The 15,073-nt window shown below is 47.1% G+C and overlaps 1 protein-coding gene across 1 annotated transcript in view; it reads left to right on the forward strand.

Moving 5' to 3' along the window:
- Positions 1–15,073, forward strand: part of TMEM164 (transmembrane protein 164) — a 287,129-nt gene that overhangs the window by 237,543 nt on the left and 34,513 nt on the right. Inside the window, exon 4 of the mRNA XM_085608175.1 lies at positions 13,355–13,433. Coding sequence (XP_085464301.1) covers positions 13,355–13,433 — 79 coding nt within the window. The remainder of the gene's footprint in view (positions 1–13,354; positions 13,434–15,073) is intronic.

Below are 15,073 nucleotides of genomic sequence, written 5' to 3' on the forward strand. Positions count from 1 at the left end.
GATGCATTTTATCGTTCAGGCATACTAAACTCTAATTTCTACCTAGTTCCCTGAGTCAGTTAGGATTATAAGATGTAATAATCAAACTGTCCATTCTGGCCTATGGGGAACAGGTAGTCTTGCAATAGTGAAAAACGAAAATGGCTGTAATTCACTATTAGGACATGCCACACACACCAGGGCATGTCCTACCTTATACTTACAATGCACCCTGCCCTTGGGCCTACCATAGGAGTGTCTGATATGCAGAAAAGGGAAGGTTTAGGGACTGGCAAGTGGATGCACTTACCCAGTCAACATGGCAGTACCAGACTGCACATAGGCTCTGTAATGGCAGGCCTTAGCCACACTTTACAGGCTGCTTCTGTGGGTGGCACAACCAGTGCTGCAAGCCCGCCAGCAGCATTTGATATACAAGCCCTGGGCACCCATGGTGCATTGTACTAGGGTCTGACAAGTAAACCAAACCAGCCAATTATGGAGTCACTAATCCATACATCAATTTACCATAGGGAGAGCATACGCACTTTAGCACTGATCAGCAGTGGTAAAGTGCTCAGAGTCAAACCAACAAAAATAGGTCAGACAAAATTCAGGAGGAAGGTAAAAAGTTCAGGGACCCTGCAAAAAATGCCAAGTCCAACAGATGTCAAATGTCAGGCTCTGTCTTTCAAGGGAGCTAAGTGTTTACTTTTTTTTCTCTGACTTCAAACTGAGAGGATTTATTTGACAATCTTTTGTGGAAGTAACGGCTTTTTTGTAGCTCACAACAAAATTTAAATGTCTGTAAATGAACCGTGCAGATTTTCAGGGTATATTAGAATTAGGGAAGCACAAGTGAAGCCCTTTTTTGTAATTCTGAAGTGTGGGGGAAAACTAATATTTTAAAACAATCAAACGAAATCAATACACTAGGTGAAGACATTTCCACAAATCGTTGCTTGTGTGCTGTATACTTTTATCAGTAAAACTGTATGTTTCTGCAAATGTAATGCTAATTTCAATTGAAAATGTGTTGCCTGTAATGGCAGTGCACTATCCCACCATGCATACTCCGCACTATGCCACCCCACTCTAGACCACTCCACTGTACAACGCTCTAGTCCACTCTTTGCTCCTCCATTCTACACCGTGCCACTCTATTCTACGACACACCACTACACTGACACTCCACTCTGACACTCCACTCTGACACTCCACTCTGACACTCCACTCTGACACTCCACTCTGACACTCCACTCTGACACTCCACTCTGACACTCCACTCTGACACTCCACTCTGACACTCCACTCTGACACTCCACTCTGACACTCCACTCTGACACTCCACTCTGACACTCCACTCTGACACTCCACTCTGACACTCCACTCTGACACTCCACTCTGACACTCCACTCTGTCACTCCACTCTGACGCGCTGCTCCACTCTACGACATGCTACTCCACTCTGGGCTCCTCCACTCTTAGACATTCTACGGCACGCCACTCTACGACATGCCACGCCACTCGATTACACAACGCTCTCCAAAATGACACTACTGCACAGCACTCTACATAACTCTACTCTACACTACGCTACTTGACTACTGCACACCACTCGACTTCACTTTGATACTTTATTTCACTCTACCCCACTATGACACTCCACTCTACACCACCCTACTCTATGCTACTCTGTGACACACTGCAACACTCTACACAACTCCCTAATGCCACTTCATGCCAAACTCTTGACACACTACTCCACTAGCCACTCCACTCTACTACATGCCACTACAAAACATTCCTCTCTGCCACTCCACTCTGTACCACTCCACTCTACAATCTATTCTAAAACACTCTACTCCCTCTAAGTTGCTCCACTCTTCGACACTCTACTCCACTCTGCCACTCCCCTCTGACTCGCTATGCCACTCCACGACACTTTACTCCACCCTACACCCCTCCACTGTACTCCACTGCATGACTCTACTCCTTCCATGACACTTTACTCCCTCCACAGCACTCTTTAGCAGTCCACTTTAAGACACCCTACTCCACTTTACGCCACTCCACTCTGACACTCTATGCCACTACTCTCTACGCCCTCCACTCTACTCCCGCCACACTACTCCACTTTATGACACTCCTGTCCACTCAACTCCACGCCACACTATGCCACTTCATTCTGTGGCACTCTACTCCACTCTGTGCCACTCCACTCTACTGCTATCTAGTACACTCTACGCCACAACACTCTACTACATCTATGCAACTCCCTCTAAGTCACTCCATGCCACTTTACTTCACTCTTCGACACTCTACTCCACTGTATGCCACTGCACGCTGCTCCACTGTATGCTACTCTGACACGGTACGACACACTACTCCACTCTGCATTCCCCCACTCTATGCCCTTCCACTCTACTCCTTACATGACACTCTACACCACTCCACTTCATGACACTCCATCCTACAACCCCTCTACTGCATGACACTTGACCCCTGTCCACTCTATGCCACTCCATGTCACTCTCCTCTATGCCACTAATGTTTAACTGTGCTTATCAGCACCCACACTGGTGTACAACATGGCTAAAACACATTGGCAAAGCCAATAGCTCTTGCATAGGCAAGACTTATTAGATTTGTCAGTGCCTGTTGTAAAACTCTTTCCTCGGCACTCTCCACATTTCTGCAGACTGCTTGTGCATGTCATTCAGTTAATGGCTGATGAAGGATTCCATGCTCTGGTGCTCTTCTGAGAAGAAAGCTCGCCTGCAGTGCCAGTAAATATTAATCACAGCCACCGCCAGCGACTGGATAAAGGAATGTAGCACTTGGTGTCCTTGAACCCACCTCTGCAAAACTAAAACAGTAGGCTTGTGTTCGAAATAGTGCAGATTTCACTGTTATCTGCTTACTTAATTTTGTAAAGGAGCTAAGGCCTGAAATAGAAATCCGCTCTTTTCCCCAGTTCGCCTAAAGAGCTTAGTCAGACATTATTTTAACCCAGTTTCGTTCTACAGACAGTCATGGGAAAAAAGGTAGATTTTGCCCCATTCTTTTTTTTTTTCTGCATTTTTTTATGCCAATTTTATAGATGCTGCCAAAGGCTTCTTTTATTTGGTCTGAATGTTGACAGCGCAAAAAGATCTGTTGCTTAGAATATACATAGATTGGACATAGCCTGCTTTTTCAACCATTGGCTTTCCTAGACCAGTCTCTTTCAGCCGTTGGCTTGAAACTTTGTCAATCATGGCTTGGTTAGCCCAGTGTTCAACTCTCACCTAATACCATTGGCTGTTTGGGTATATCCTTCCCCCTCCACTTGAGTGCTTGCAAGGAACTGCATGAGCAACTACTTTCCAGCTATAGCCCTCTCTATTCTCTCCTGCTTGCTCCCTCCCATGTTAGTTTATCTATTTTACTAACTGAGCTTGGGTTAGCGCATTAAATCCAGACATATTAGCTATGTAGACCCAGACTGCTCGAGGCCAGTATTTTGAAGGCAGAAATCTGCTGTTGACGCCCCTGCAACTTTCTCCAGCTTCTGCAGATAATTACAGCAGACACATCAGGTGCTTTACACTTGGAAGAGGAAAAAGAAAGGACAGCGAAAAGGAGAGGAGCAAGAGAGTGTGGTTAGAACATTTTTGCCAGGTCTGCTTTTGGTTCCCGGTTGGTTCCTGTAGCTTTGCCAATGCTTGTTTTTAAGAGTAATAAAAGCAAAGTGGATTACAGTGGAAGAGGTGTGGTGCAGCGGCCAGGGTGCCTGACTTCGGGCCACAGGGTTCACGGTTTGATCCCCGGCGCCAGTGGCAGGTTAGCCCATCACCATGTGACTCTGGGCAATAGCTCACTTAATCTTCCCGACGGCCCCCAGTGCCGGTACACCTCTCTGGAGGTAGCTGTGCGCTTTACAAATGCTGGTATTTCATTTAATTTATTTCAGTTAGTTTAAGTCCTATCCTAAGACAATTAGTTTAGGTCATAGCTGATGAGTAAAGCACCATCCCATGTCATGCAGCATTTTCTGCATTATTGTGGGTTTCAGAAAGCCAGGGTTTGAAAATCAAGATGGCAGTTTAAAATACATTGTGGTGCTTATGTAAAATTCAGAAACTATCTTCTGGGCTTTTGGCCTTTTATGCCCCTTTTAACATCGTTTAACATTGCTACTGTCTGTTCCCCTATGGAAGATGCACTGCAAAGCATAATCTGATAAAGACTTCTAGCTGCAGATTCCTTACCTTAGAATTATCCCCAGGCGTCCGACTGGATTAAGACATTTTTCTTGAGCAGAACCCCATCTCACCGGTAGGTGGCGTTGATCGACTCCATGTGGAGTAGTCAACGCTGGATGTGACGTGCGCGGTGCCTATATAGGCGCCATCCCAGCGCGCTGACATCAGTTCTTTTCTTTCCACACCAGTCAACACAGATCTGGAAAGAGCTTCCCCTTCAGTCACTTTTTGATTGTGCTTTTTCAACATTTTGTCATTCTTCTCCTGGTGAGGCAGGGATGTCCACTAGGAAAATCAGCTTCTAGCCCTGCGACGCCTGTCATCGACAGATGTCAGTGACGGATCTGCACCTCGTTTGCCTCTGGTGCTCGGAGAACAACCATGATGCAAAGACCTGCGCTGTTTGCTGTGCCTTGCAACCCAAGGCATTGAGGGAGCGATCCCTCAAGCTCCTTGCTGCCCAATGAGCGACACCACCATTTTTTCAATCCCTTTCAAGAGAAAGGTCCCAAGATCAGTCGCAAGGTCCACATTCCTCGTCTCAGTCCAAGTTGGTGGGCCACTAGGGTAGGTCTCACGAGAAGAAAGAGTAAAAAGTCAAAGAGGACTTCACCTCATCCGTCTGCCAGTGAGTCCTGGCTCTACGGTTGAGCTGGTGCCTGTGTCTGCTCCGTGCTTCCCCAAGTTTCCAGTAGCCGGAGTGACCCCCGTTCAACTGAATGAGTTTTATGAGGCCATACTCATATTATTTGAGAAACCTGTTCCTGCCAGTGTGCCTCTGGGCACTGCGGGTTCGGGAGGGGCCCTTACCGGTTCCAGGGCCGTGACTCTGGCGCCAGGGGGGCCTTTTGGATCCACAGATGGATCCGGGCCGACGCCAGTCTTACCACCTCAACATGAGAGCATAGCCCTGGTGGTTCAACACCTGATGGGCTCTCACCGCCAGGGTGGACAAACTCAGCCAAAGAAGCCTAACGGATCACGAATGGCATCTCCATCTGGAGGTGGTGCAAGTACTTTTTCAGCAGTGGGGACAGCCTGGGTTAGATCTGTTCGCAAACCCTGAAAACACACAATGTCGGCTGTTCTGCGTCCTGGAGTTTCCTAAGCGACTCTCGCTCAGAGACACTTCATCTCAAGTGGAGCTCAAGCCTCCTGCATGCCTTTCCCACCCATCCTACTCCTACCCAGAGTTCTCAAGAATTCCAGAACCACAAGTCATACTTGTTGCCCCAGACTGGGCTCAGAGTGTTTGGTATCCCGAGCTATTGGGCATGTCCATCGGTCCTCCGATCAGACTTCCTCTGTGTGAGATCTTCTGTCTCAGCAGAAGGGAGGGTTCTCCAACCAAACTTGTCAATGCTCCGCCTTCTTGCGTGGAGATTAGGCAGCGACAGTTGACAGCTTTCGATCTTCCGTCTGAAGTCTGCGATGTTATTCTGTCAGCCAGGTGGCCTCTCCACCACAGCTGTTTACGCCTGCCGTTGGTGCAAGTTTGTGGCATGGTGTGCAGAAAAACAGGTTGACCCCCTTTCTGCTCCCCTTTTTTCAGGTTTCCTCTTTAATCTTTCCCTTGTCCAGCAGGGCTCTGCCCTGGCCACTTTAAAGGGCTACCTTTCTGCTATATCAGCCTTTCTGTGGTTGTCTGACCAGCCACCCTTTTTCACATCCCCTGCTGAAATAGGTTATTGAAGTTTGCAACATATGTTTCCTCCTTCTCCTTCCATCATGCTTCAGTGGGACCTTAATCTAGTTCTAACATTCCTTATGTGCGCTCCATTTGAGCCTTTGCACAACTGTCCTCTCAGGCTCCTTACCATCAAGACTGCCTCTCTGGTGGCAGTAACATCTGCCGGGAAGGTTGGTGAGCTTCAAGCTTTGCCATCCGAGCCATCATACTTAAACATCTACCCTGACAAGCTGGTTCTTCAAAATAGAGCTTCCTTTCTACCGAACATCGTCACTTCCTTTCATATTGGTTAGTCAATCACCCTGCCTACTTTTTACGCACTGCCACATCCCTCTAAAGAGGAGTAGCAACTTCACCGACTGGTCTCAAGAAGAGCGATGTAATTCTACCTTGACAGCACAGTTCCAGCTGGATGACCAATTGTTTGTGCATATGTCTGAGGGAAGAAGGGAAAGACTGTGCAAGAGTTGGCCATCTCCCGATAGATCATGCTCTGTATTAAGATCCACTACGCATTGGCCAAGAAGCCACCCGCTGAGGGATTGCGAGCTCATTCCACCAGAGCTGAGGCTGCGGCCACTGCATTCGTTTGCAGAGTCCTGGTCCTGGACATCTTCCAGGGAGCGAAGTGGGCCTCTCTGCACACATTCACTAAACACTACTGACTGGACAGTCAGGTCCGCAGGGATGGGCACTTTGCCCATTCGATCATGTAGAACTTTTTGGTTTGAAAGTGTTTCGCAGACCCTTCTCCGGCGAGGTATTGCTTGGGTATCTATTCTAAGGTCTTGAATCTATGACTAGAAGTCTCAGATGAACATGTTACTTACTTTTGCTAATGCCTTATCTGGTAGACTCTCTATATAGTTGCTGATTCATTACTGACCCACCCTTCCTCCCCGCTCTTCAAATGGATTTCTAGGGATGGGGCTTTCCCCTTTCAGGGCCCTAGATTTCCACACCAGTGGTCTGTATTCTTCACGGCTTCATGCTCCTGCTGTTGAAAGTTGTAAAAAGAAACTAACATCCGTGCGCGGGGGTGGCACCTCTATAGGCACCGCGCACACCACATCCGGCACGGACAATTCCGGACAGCACCACACGGAGCCGATCGGTGCCACTTACAGGTGCACAGCGGTACTGCTCATGAAAAATTTCCGGATTCAGTCGGATGCCTGAGAATAATTCTAAGTTAAGGAATCTGCAGCTAGATGGAGCCTCTACAGAAGGTAAGTAACTTGGTGTTCAGCAATGTTGGATCGCAGCAGCAAAGGATTGTACCACAAAACTAGGGGAGATGGGCTATTATTATGGCATTTCTCACATATGCAGAGCTTAGGGTGCAGGGACCTGTCTGATATCACAGGTGTCAGGTGACCAAGTTCCTGAGGCATATGTGAAGTTTTGCTTCAGGTGTGGACCTACTGGGATCAGTGTTTACATTCTGAACATTATTCAGGTCTCGGCAGTTCTTAAAAGTGCCAGCATGTGAAGTTTAACTCAATCAATCAATCAATCAATCATGTAATCCGTACTTAAATAATGCTGCTTATCACCTAGAGGGTATCCGGGCACTGTGCTGTAGTGCTAGTCAAAGAGCCAGGTCTTGAGTCCCTAACTGAAGTGAATCCGTGAGGGTGAAATTTGTAGGTGGAGGGAAAGGGTGTTCCAGGACTTGGTGAGGTAGGAGAAGGAGCGTCCTCCAGTGCGGCAGAGGCGCGGGTCAGGATTTTGAACTGGCATTTTTTATGGATGAGTAGTCAGTGGAGGGCTCTCGGGTGCTGGAAGGTTGAGAATCAGTCAGGCTGCTGCGTTCTGGATTGTCTGGAGTCATCTCTGGAGTTCGGTGGTGGTGCCTGCAAAGTGTGTTACCGTAGTCCAGCCAGTTGGTGATGAGGGCCTGCGTCACATTTTTCCTGGTGATGATGGGGAGCAACTTGAAGACTTTGTGGAGCATGCAGAGTATGTTGAAGCTGGCTGAGGAGACCGCGTTGATATGACATTTCATAGAGAGTTTGTTGTCCAGGATGATGCCAAGGTTGTGGGCATAGTCTTTCGGAATGGGAGTGGATCTGAGTTCCAATGGCCACCAGGAGTCGTTATAGAGGGAGGTGGGTCTGCCGAAGATCAGTACTTCAGTTTTGTTCGTGTTGAGCTTCAGGCAGCTGTTGTTCATCCAGGCTGAGATGCTCTTCATACAGTTGTGGAAGTTGGTCTTCATCCTGGTGGTGTCCGCTGAGAGCGAGAGGATGAGCTGGGTGCCGTCAGCGTGGGAGACTGTCATTATGATGTGGGTTCTGACGATGACCATGAGTGGTGTCATGTAGATGTTGAAGAGGGTTGGACTGAGGGCAGAGCCTTGAGGGGCACCACAGATGGTGCGCTTGTTTGTGAGATGAAGGGAGTGAGACAGATTTTCTGGGTGTACCCCATGAGAAAGGATGCCATCCATTTGAGCACGCCATATGTGATTCTGATCTGGCGCAGTCGGTTGAAGAGTGTATTGAGGGAAACTTGTGTCGAAGGCTACGGAGAGGTCAAGCAGGATCAGGGTGGGTGATTCTCTGTCGAGTAGGGTGCTGATGTCTGTTGCAGCGATCAGGGCTGTCTCAGTGCTGTGATTTGCTCTGAATCCTGCTTGGTAAGGGTCCAGCAGGTTGTTTCTCTCCAGGTATTCGGTGAGTTGGAGGTTGATGGGCTTCTCCAGGACTTTGGTGGAAAACTGGAGCAGTGAGATAGGACGTTAGTCCCTGGGGTCTGCAGAGGGTTTCTTGAGGAGGGTTCTGACCCCTGCGTGTTTCCAAGGATCGGGAAAGGTGACAATGGAGGTGTTGAAGATGGTGGTGAGCCGGTGGCTTATTTAGTCTGTTCCGAGGTTGAACAGTCAGTGGGGGCATGGGTTGGTGGGTGCTCTCGAGTGGATGGAGTTCATTTGAGTATTTGTGTTCGGAATGCTGAGCTCCCATATGGTGAGCGGGTGGTTAGTGGCAGTGGTTGATAGGATGCTGAGGAGGTCGGTGGGTTAGGGATCAAAGTTTCTGTAGGTGGTTGCTACCTTGTTGTGGAAGTGGTCAGTGAGGGCATCGCAGAGTTCCTGTGAGGAGGTGTTCGAGTTTTCGGTGGCTGACAGGCAGGTGAGTTCTTGGACGATGGTTAAGAGTTCCTTGGTTTGGTTGGCGCTGGTCTTGATCTGGTGTGTCGGGGAACCTTTTTTGCTGCTTTGGCTGGCAGTGGTAGTTGTTGAGGGCCGACTTGAAGGGTGGCTCGGTCCGTATTGTTCCTGCTGGTTCGCCACTTTCTTTCCAGTTGTTTGCATCTGCGTTTTGATGTGCTAAGTTCTGGGGTGTACCAACTGGCTCGTTTGGAGGATCTGTGCGTTCTGGCCAGTTTGGTAGGAGCAACTCGATCAGCGGCGCTAGTGATGCAGGCGTTGAAGTTCTCTATTGCATGGTTCAGTTCTGAGGTGACGTTGGGCTGGGTGATGCTGAGGGCGTCTGTCTGTTGGTGCTGGGTGACCTTGGTCCAGTTGTGGGAGGGTGCACTGTGGGGGTTGGGGTGGTGCAGGGAGGTCCGGCGATGGTGAAGCATGCAATGGAGTGGTCCGACCAGGTGAGTTACGTGGTGTGGCTGTATCTGATTTTGTGACTGGACTTAAAGATGGGGTCCAGCGTGTCCTGCTTTGTGCGTGGGGTCTGTGACCAGCTGCTTAAGGCTGCTAATGTCCAATCATTCCAGGAGGTCAGTGGAGTTGGTGTCAGTGGGGTTGTCCTGGTGGAAGTTGAGGTCTCCCAGGAATACGAAGTGATCGGATTCAGTGGCGAGCGGGGTGATGAATTCCGCTATGGCATCACTGAGGCTGGTGCATGGTCCTTGGGGTCCATAGGCGAGGTTACCTTTGATGGTGGTTTTGTCATCTGTGTGGAGCTGGAAGTTCATGTGTTCCATGATCGTTGGCATGGTCTCATCGGTGGTGGTGCAGACTGATTCTTTGTTTACGATGGCGATGCCGCCTCCGCATCTGTTGGCGCGGTCACTGTGTTTCATCCTGAAGCCGATGAGTGTTGTGATGGTGATGTCCGGGGCGAATGCGGGGCAGGTCTCTGTGATGAAGGTCATGTCGGGAGTGAGGATGGAGATGGTGTCCCAGACTTCGGTAGCGTGTTTACAGAGCAGCTTTGTGTTGGTCAGAAAGCAGCTGAGTTGTTCCGGGGAAGTCTCGGCCGAAGGGGATGGTGTGACGCCGGTTACTGTGATGACATTCGGTCATAGGGTGGCAGTGTACCAGCAGTTTATGCAGGAGAAAGGTCCAGTTGTGGAGAGAGGCAATGTGAGGCAGCAGTTACTGTTGCGTCTGGGGTGAGGCATGGAGATCTGAAACTGAGTATCTGTGGGAGTGCAAAGGGCCTGGGTTTCTGGCCCTGGGTGCGGTCCAGCCGCTGATGGGCCTACTTTGGTGCGGCCGCACAGCAGCCTCCATCAGTAGTCCTAGGAGGAGTGAGGGGCTGTCAAGGGGGCGGAAAACGGCGGAAGCAGGAAAAACCACAGGACCTAAATCCGTCATTTAGAGTAGTAGGTACCGGTTTCTGATTATTAGTTCTAGATTTACTGCATGAGGTCATCCCCTTTCAAAGCTTTGGCATATCAAGTGGCTCTTGCCCCGCTTCGACATTAATTTCTTTACAGGTATTATGAAATTAATTATTTCACCACCGTGCCTGCTCTGAAATGACAATTGGCTGAGGCGTGTGCTCAGTGAAAATAATGTATTCTTTACTGAACAGTTTTCTTCGCGTACCATTAAACCTCCATAAATCACGGGAAACAAAACGTTTCTTATTTAGCAAATTGAGGCTGATTTGATGTGGACATGCTCTTCGCTCTGCCGTGCTCTGTGCGTCTGACGTCAGTACCTAGGGGCGTGTATCAATTAGCCCCGGCTGCGTGGGCAGCGTTCCAGATTGGGATCAGCACTTGGTTCCTCCTAGGAGATTCAGCCCAAGCCCAAGTGGCTGGTGTCTTTTCCTGCTGCTTAGAGTGCAGCCCTTGAAACATTACCCTCATGGTTCCTCTGGGCCCGATGGCTCATCTTAGCTGCAGTGTCTAAATACATGAGGTGCTTTGAAACCTGTGTTTGACCCCTGAGGAAACTAAGCGTTTCAGCGCAGCCTTGTTGCGGAGATGAGCTTCAAGGAATCTTGTTCCACTACTTTATAATTTGAAACGAGAGATCATGGCCTTCTTTCGTTTTGCCGAAATACGTGCAGAAAGGTAAAACCCCGCTGAAGTCTTCCTTTTTCAAAGAAGCAAGAATGAAAACACTTATTAATACGTTTCCCTCAAATATAAATTTTCTAAAGGCAAAAACTGTGAGAGTTAGCGGAGATCTTTATTCAGTTGGCTCATATTTTTTTATCTTTAAGACTAACTACCATATTGTTCAGTCCCTCGTGTATTTAAAGAAAAACTTTAGAAGTTTTTCTGGTGTACTCTCTATAATCTGAGTGTCAACCATTAATACTATTTCCAGGAATCCAATGCCATCTCCCCCTCACTGCAGTCCCCAGTGACAGCTGTTACCTAAGAAAATATTTCCTAGGACCGGTGGCCGGAGGGGGGCATCCTGTAGCAGCTGGTCTTGCGGCAGAGTGGCTGTAGGGGTATGGGGCGGAAGAGTTGTATGCGGTGGGGGGGGGGGGGAGGCGAGCGACAAAATAAATAAGTTAAATTACCTGCTCCTCAACAATCTCCGCTCTGCCTCCCTTCTTCCTGATGTGTATGTGCTGAGGCTCCCAGACTCCCCACGGCCAATCCCAGCGCTTCCCTCATGTTGGCCAGCATAAGAGAACCACTGGGATTGGCCTGAGTGGGCTTGTTTTCCACTCCAAAGGTGACTGGAAGCCTACGCCTGCTGTTCTCTCCACCCACAATGCAGCTTGGATTAGCGAGTTTTCAAGGCACATGACGGTTTGGCCATCCTAAGAAGGCCGGCCAAACCATCATGCGCACTTACAGCAATGCTGCCCACCACTCCCCTTCCTTGCCTGTCATGGCCCTGCCCCCAAATACTCGGCTCCGTCCAGAGAAAAAAATTAAATAATACTGTTTTATCATCATTTTATTTTTTCTTTCCCTAAGCTGGCTAGCAGCGGGTGCGACGCTCCTCCACCATAGCGGAGGAGCCACCGCTGGGATCACCTTTATTTAATTGTTGCCCAAGGGCCATCCTCCAGTCGTAAAGGTGTCAAGTTTGAAGCCCGGTGCATAAGCTACAAGAGTTCTTTCACATATACCTCTTTTCGATTTAGCCATTTAAGTCCAAAGACACATGCTTTTCTGAAACATAGGTGTGCAAGACAATGGGCAGGTGAGTCCACAGTGCTATCAGGGTTTAAACCTTGGTGGCAGAGGGGAAAGAGAGTCAGAGGGCCTAAATTGCAGATAAGGGCCTGGAATCGGATCACTCCATGCTGTGGCCCCTCCGTCCGCCCCAAGGATCTTGCCCTGCCTCTGTCTCATCAGATGCCACTGTTCCAAGCTCTGCTGCAGGAGCAGCATTGGAGCTTCACGGAAAGCCCTCTGTCCGGGAGCCTGGCCAACTCTGCCTCCTTGGGAGAAACATTTTAATTTAATATTGTTGGTGTATCTGAGAAATGTGTTCCAAGACTGATTGCAATAATACTGAAATTCACAACAGAAAGAAGTTTCTCCACTCATTTGCCAGTTTGTTGCTGATGGGTGGAGTGAATCTCTTTATTCATCATACAAAAGCTGTTTGCTGGTGAAGTATGGTAGATCTTGTCATTTGACTATTTCATGACTGATTGTTATACCTCGACCCTGTATCTGTTTGGTGTGCCTCAATGTGATGCCTGATTGATTAGGGTTTATGTGATGGTGGGTTTGCACTTGTGTGACATCTGCTTATGCACTGATGTGGCACCTATGACCATTTGTCGGTAAAAAGTGAGCATTTGATAGTAAACTGCACTACAACTACTCAGTATGTACTAATGGGATTTCTGTGCATCGCTCTTGTTGCTTTGCATTAATGTGAAATCCGATTCCTGGGTACCTATTTGGCATTACATGTTTGTGCTTTAATGTGGTGCCTAGTTGGTGTGGATTGATTTGGCATCCAGTCGCTGTGCACAGACTTGTTTCTCTTTTGGTCTGCAGCCATGTGTCACCTGTATGGTCTGGCCGTGTGGTAACCATTGATGTGCACTCGAGTGGTTCCCAACTGTGTAGTGTCAGAACAGTGGATCAAGGTTTGTCACAGCGACTTGTGCACCAATGAGCCCGAAAGAGGTGCGCATCCAGAAAAAAACTCGCTGTGGGTCGTGATTGCCCGTAATGCGTATTGTGTGTAGGTTTATGAATTGCTTTTAACTGCTCTCACCATCTTTAATAATGGCTTCCTTTTATTCTCCTTTCCTAGCTTCCTTTCGAGATGGAAGTGTATTATATCCAGCATGTGATGCTCTACGTCATCCCAATCTACTTACTTCGAAAAGGAGGTACTGTACTGTCGCCACTTTGTTTCGCAGATCACTTAGCAAGTGTACTTCCTTTCCCCATGTGCAGGTTGTGTACATCTACCCCACTCTTTATATTGCTAACACTGGTATCTCGTACGTACATTTTAGTGACATATAGACTTTTTTTTTTTTTTTTTTTTTGTGGCTGGAGGTTCTTTAAAGATGAGAAAGAATGTAATCATCATCATAACATTGGTTATCCTTGTAGAGTTACTGAAATTGTACTGCTTTGTGACTGGCAGGGTGGGAAGCTGCCTGCAAGAGATATCTGAAGCTCTGCAACATATGAGTGTATAGTTGTTGACGCAATTCTGCAGGGTATCCCAACTTGAAATGGCCCATGTTCTGTCCCTTAGTCTGAATTTACGTTGGTGGAAAGCGCATCATACCTAAATTGCGACTTACCCTGATCCTATGAATCAGGATGTAGAATTTATCACAATTGATTTTAACACACAGATCTACCATTTAGGTACACAAAATAGTTTGTGAATCTGTGCCTTGGTGCATGACTCCAAAGAGTAGAAGTGCTTCAAAAGTGTGCTCTGTCTAAACAGACCATGTACCTGCTGCATTATTTTTTACAAATGACTAAACACAATCTTTGGAACCAGATACAGTGGCTAGAGGAGCTCTCTGACAGCCAAATCCCTTGTAAGCCAAATGTTGATCTAATTACATACTTAAAGAATGTAGGCATGTTAAAAAGAGTAATAAATAAAACTGTGACTAAAACAAACTTTTAGTGTTTAAAAATGATACAGACGTATACTATCACCGTTAATTAAAACCCATAATATAGAGTGTATATAACCATTTTGGTAGAAACCTAACTTCTATAAATCACCAAACACATTAAACAGATGTGAGGAAGATATATTAATGTACAAATAAACATTGAAGACTAAGAGCAAGTGAAGAAACCATAAGATAGAAAAGCAGGAAAGCGAAAGAAAATAGTGTGACTAAAAACAGTTATAAGAAAACGCTGTAAAGCATAATATTCAAGCTGGATTAAAGGCATCATTTTGGATCACGGTAAGTTTATTGTTAACCGTGTATTAGAAAAACAACATTGGTTAAAGGCAAACAAAAAAAACTATTCATTTTGAACTTGTAGTAAAAGCATGAAAATCATCTGCTCTGTGATTAACACACATTCCATACTACAAAAAAAAACAACTTAGAGGAGTTTTTCAAACATGATCACATCTGCTTGGGCCATATAAATTCCTCACACATGCACACATTGAAAAGTAAAGAATATAAAGAAATTCATGATCTTGATGTCATTAAGAGATTATACATTGGGATTAGAAAGATTAACCTACATTTGCATATAGCTGGGCCCAAACTGAGGCATCATGGTTGGCAAAAGAACAATGGGTTGGAATACTGCACTGGAAGATTACCTGCGAATACACTTCATTGCAAGCATTCCTCCCATCACCTTTTGTATGTTTCATATTCACTATTGAACTGCATATGTAATAAGTCCCCTGATTTGTAATATGAACACAATGTGTCACAGCGGTCATAGAACTTACTTAACTTGACATGTGCAAAGAGTAGTGTATTATAAATGAGTATTTAGCAGTTTTAGAGGATTTGAATATTTT

The sequence above is a fragment of the Triturus cristatus genome, chromosome 5_2 (assembly GCF_964204655.1).
Source record: "Triturus cristatus chromosome 5_2, aTriCri1.1, whole genome shotgun sequence".
In the NCBI taxonomy this organism is placed as follows: Eukaryota; Metazoa; Chordata; class Amphibia; order Caudata; family Salamandridae; genus Triturus; species Triturus cristatus.